The following is a 5,453-nucleotide window of genomic DNA, read 5'->3' on the forward strand; positions in this document are numbered from 1 at the left end:
ATTTAAATAAAAACAAATTAAATAAACATTTAATTAATAAATTAATTTTATTAATATCTAAAATCATACTCTATCAGTTAACCCTTGCTAACAATACATTCATCTATCTAATATATATTGTATACTAGTTCTCTAAAAGTACCCTAAGTATGTCTATACATATATATTCTAACATAAACATAAAAATAACAACACTAATCTCAAAATCGGCTGCCCCAGCGATGTGCCATGTCGTGTTTAGTCAATTGATGTTCACATCATGTACATTTACGCGCGCCATAAGCTCTAAGTAATTTGATAATACGATTAGAAAAGAGTAGAAGTTGGAGAAAAGTTGAAGAAATTGATGAAATATTTATCCAAAGGACGCTATAAACGAATTCTATATATAGATCGTCTCCTCTCTTATCTCGTTTACAGTGTAAACGAAATATGAATACACGTGTCTTGTTTACAATGTAAATAAAATAAGGCCATTTTACACCACGTGTATAAACATGATACAACTATTTCGTTTCATGTCTTATCTCGTTTACAGTGTAAACAAAATACGTGCATTTTTATTTCGTTTACAATATAAACGAAGTAAGAGATAGAATGAATTTTCATAAAAATACTATAAATTATATATTTTAATAAATAAAATATTTTTTTATTTATTTAAAAAAATCCTCTCTAATTTAGTCTCTCAATATAGTTCTTATAATTAAACTATTTTCTTGTCAAAACTTCAGTTAAAAAAGCAAAACAGAAAAACAAAACCTAGAAATAATACAACAACACTTGAAGATGTTAGTTCATCTCTTACAAAGATTATAATTATATAAAAGCTTGCACAATTTGGTTGAAGGTGTGAAACAATATGGTCAAAAACAGGGGTATTTGGGCACCAAGAAAAAAATTGGGGTGTTCGTATATAAACTAATTTGTGAGCAATATTACATGTCAGTATAATTTATTATTTTTATCAAAAATTAATTAATAATATATAAAAATATTTACTACAAATATAATACTAAGCTAATAATATTGGACTATTGACTCAAAGTGTTGGACAATATAAATCAAAGTTGTTGGTGCTTGAGACTTTTTCATGCAAATAAAATTACTTATGTTATAATTCTAACAAAAAATAGATCAAAATTAAATTGATTTGAATTTGATTGGATTATATATTTAACAAATTGTACTATCCAATTAGATCAAATTTTAAATTTACTTATTAAAAATGATGGTGTTTGGGCACCGAGAAAAAAATTGGGGTGTTCATATATAAACTAATTTGTGAGCAATATTACATGTCAGGATAATTTATTATTTTTATCAAAAATTAATTAATAATATTTAAAAATATTTACTACAAATATAATACTAAGCTAATAATATTGGACTATTGACTCAAAGTGTTGCACAATATAAATCAAAGTTGTTGGTGCTTGAGACTTTTTCATGCAAACAAAATTACTTATGTTATAATTCAAACAAAAAATAGATCAAAATTAAATTGATTTGAGTTTGATTGGATTCTATATTTAACAAATTGTACTATTAAATTAGATCAAATTTAAATTTATTTATTAAAAATGATCTAATACAATTTAAATCGCACAACGCAATATTATTATTATTATTATTATTATTATTATTATTATTATTAAGATTTTGCTATCCTATTAGTTAAATACGGTCAATTATCAACTTTTTTTTGAATTCTTTTTAGCAAAAAATTGATTTCAAATTATCATGAGAAATATTTCAAACCAAATAAAAAGAAACATTCAAAATCTAAAAAAAAAAATCTAAAATCAAGTGATTGTAAAAAGAATATCTAAAGCTTAATTAAAGAAACTACCAAAACATAAAAAAAAGAAACATCTAAAACCTAACAAAAAAGAGATATCTAAAATCATTTTAAAAAATAAAAAACCTACAAGAGGACGAAGATCCTCGTTATAAAAATAATAACCAAGACCTAAAAAAAAAACATTTGAAATATAACAAAAAATCTAAAACCTAAGAAAAATGAGATATTTAAAAATCATTTTAAAAAATTCAATAGCTAATAAAATGAGACATCCAAAATTATTAAAAAAAACATCCGAAAATCAAGAAGAGAAACATCTAAAAAATTATTAAAAAATCATCTAAAAACCAAAAAAAAAACATAAAAAACATAAAGAAAAAGAAACATCCGAAATTTAGATAAAGGAAACATCCAAAACTAGTAAAAAGAATTATCAAAAACAAAGAAGAAGAAGAAGAAGAGGGCGCGAGGAGATGAAGGGAAAGGACGCGACTAAAAAACTATTGCAAGGATGTGGCGGAGCATGATGTCCTTTTCGTCGTCCACCGGGCAGAGCACGACGTGATTGGTGGCAGACGAGTAGTTATTCCATTCGCTGGGTTTATGTCGTGTCGCTGTGGTGTAATCCGCGACCTTCTTCTATGTCCAAATGCGTATGACGCTACAACGTTTGTGATGGAGGAGGCAGGGCAACCGGTGGCAGGAGGAGGTCGTACGGCTATGGTATGAGGCGGCAGGTCTCACTCACTAATTTAATTTGTGGTGCGACACGGTGGCATAATCCGTAATTTTTCTCTATGTCCAAATGCGTGAGGCGTTGCAGCATTTGCAATGGAGCCGTTGCGGCGACCAATGATGGAAGGAGGTTGTGTGGTAGCATAAGCAGCAGTGTGAATATGGAGTGGCTGGACGTGCAACTATAAAGAGAGGAATATGAATTTGTATGATTATTTCTTTTTTTATAAATGAGAATAAAAATAAAATTAGGGTGACTCTTTGAACGTTATTTTTTTTAAATAATTGGTATAAAAGCAATAACTCCTGTATAATTCATCAAAGATTTTATTTTTGTTTTTTTTTAATTCATTGTTTAACTGAAAATAATTGAAAATGCATTTGTGAAAAATTAGATGATATGAGAAAGTGCAGTAAAACATTTTTTAGACAAAGTATTATAATTAACAAAAACATAACATATGACATTTTTTTTATGTCAAATTTTATTTTTTGTTGAATTGAAAATGGTTAAAATTAGAAATGGCTAAACCAATTGAACCAATTTTTTTTTGAAATTAAAATTAAAAAATAGTTCATATTAATAAAGAGTGTTTTTGTTATGAACTCTTTTATTTTATTTTTAAAAAATCAGTTAATTCAGTTGATTTATTAGTTTTTTTTATTCAACAAAAAATAAAATTTAATCAATAATAAATCCATGTAAAGAAAATTAAAGAGTAAAACTTATAAAATTTAAAAGAATTTAAGTGGTCTGACTCATTATGCCAATTTTGATACGAAAAAAATGTTTAATTTTGGTGGAACAATTATTTTATTTGTCTTTTTAAATATATATTTGAGAATTTGAATTTTGTTTTGTATATATAATAATTTATTGATTAATAATAAATTTTTAAATAAAATTTAAATTTGTAATGAATTTATTATTACCTTATCGAATTAAAAATACATATAAAATAAATTTATCGTGGCTCCTCAATCTACATATCTACCCTGGGGAGTCCATTAAGTCTCATGACATTACACTCTCTCTTGACCTTCCTTGAATCCAACACACACAAAACAAAGACGTTAGTTGCGTTACCAACATTACCCCCTTATTACTACAAAACACCGCAAAAACCGAAGGAAGCAAAACACGCGCGCCATGGCCGGCGAAGTTGTCGGAGACCGGACGCTGGAGCTTCTTGCCATCGTCCACGACATCGCCGGCATGTGTGTCGGAGCCGTTGGGACCGGGTCCTCTGCCGCCGCAGCAGCACCCACACCACCACTTCCCGCCGCCATTGCTGGCGACGGCACCTTCAGGAAGGACTGCACCGATCTGGTGCGACGGATCTCTCTCCTCACGCACCTGTTCGAGGAGATTAAGGAGCTCAACAAGGTTGCCGACTCTGCTTCGAGTTCTTCTTCTGAAAGTGGTGGTGGTGGTGCTGCTGCTTCTGATGGCGATGGTGGTGGTGGTGCTGCTTCTTGGTCGTTTGATGTGGTGGTGGCGCTTCAATCGGCGAAGCGTTTGCTTTCGGTGGCGAGGAACTTCCGTTCCAATTGCTCTTCTGTGAGTTTCTGTCTCTTGATCTATCTCGTTCTTCTTTTCTTTGGATTTTCGATTTCGAGGATTTGTTTGGTGAATGCTATGAATTGGTTACGGAGAAGTGAGTTAGGACTTAGGAGTGAAGTGATCTGAGCTGAAAGTGTTTTACTTGTTTCAACGGTTTAGAAGAGGCCAACATTCGTTTTTGGATAATCTTTGAATTCTAGATCTGTAGTTCACCCAATTGGAAATTGAAATTACTCGCTTAAATTGCTAAGCTTTTATATCTACGTTGCAATTTTGATTGGGTTTGTTCTTTTGGTTTGAAATGGAAGAATACTAGATTCAATTTTATGAACATAAACAGCATACCAGAAAGTTTGAGAGGGGTGAAAAATGGAATCTTGTGATTAGTGTTTATCTAGGTCAGCATAAAGTTCAAAACTTGTAATCTGATGTTCTATGAATTGTGACTTATGGGTAGATATTCCGGGAAATGAATAGAACCTTTATCAGATTCGATTCCATTACTTGGAAGTCACATATATGAGACTAATTTTAAAGAGCTTTCACATCAATAGAGCACTTCTATCCACCAAAAAATTAAAATTACAGACTACCGAGCATTATACTGGTTTATTACGAAGGATCCGGTTCCTTTCATCAGTTGAACTAATGAGGTTTCAAATTCATCTAGGCTTGGAGAATGAGCGCCGAAAATTTTATTTTCATTAGTTTTAGTAATGTTGAACTATTGTTAGTTTTTGTTATGTGGAAATGTGTGTGACCTAAGTTGTTATCGGAAACATGCTTTCTCTTTTGAGTTAAATTTTTACTGATCTGTCTTTTGCTGCAAAGACCAGATCACTGTATGTTGTCATCTTTCAACAGGGGAAGATAAGGTGTACAACATATAATTTAATGAGTTCTTATTCTTGCCATTTTCTACATTTTGCTTCGCAGATTTCTTGGAAAATATTTACTTCATTCGTTTAATGTTCTTCTAATAGAGATGGTTTTACAGCTCATGAATTATTTAACATGGAACCATACAAATGCTGAATTTCTGTCGGCATGTATATCTGTCAAAAGGTGTCTTTGAACATCTCTGAAATTTGATATATCTTGATTTAAGGATGGAGCTGCCAAGACCATTATCTTCCAATTTCAGAGTGTGACATGGAAATTGGAAAAACTACTAAGCAACTTACCATATGATCATTTAGAAATTTCAGAAGAAGTCAGAGAACAGGTAAAACACAGATGCATTTTTTTTTCAAATTATTATTATTGTTGTTGAAGGGGAGGCTTGGAGCAACCGTTAAGTTGTCTCTACATGATCTCATGGTCACAGGTTTAAGCCTACATGACGTCCTT

General features: G+C 30.8%; 1 protein-coding gene across 1 annotated transcript in view; it reads left to right on the top strand.

The window, feature by feature from the left end:
• The first annotated feature begins 3,548 nt into the window (after window positions 1–3,548).
• LOC107484242 (U-box domain-containing protein 11) overlaps window positions 3,549–5,453 on the top strand; it is a 3,873-nt gene continuing 1,968 nt past the window's right edge. The window contains exons 1-2 of the mRNA XM_016104856.3: window positions 3,549–4,100; window positions 5,212–5,328. Coding sequence (XP_015960342.1) covers window positions 3,690–4,100; window positions 5,212–5,328 — 528 coding nt within the window. The 5' untranslated portion in view covers window positions 3,549–3,689. The remainder of the gene's footprint in view (window positions 4,101–5,211; window positions 5,329–5,453) is intronic.

Source organism: Arachis duranensis, chromosome 4 (genome assembly GCF_000817695.3).
Source record: "Arachis duranensis cultivar V14167 chromosome 4, aradu.V14167.gnm2.J7QH, whole genome shotgun sequence".
Classification (NCBI taxonomy): Eukaryota; Viridiplantae; Streptophyta; class Magnoliopsida; order Fabales; family Fabaceae; genus Arachis; species Arachis duranensis.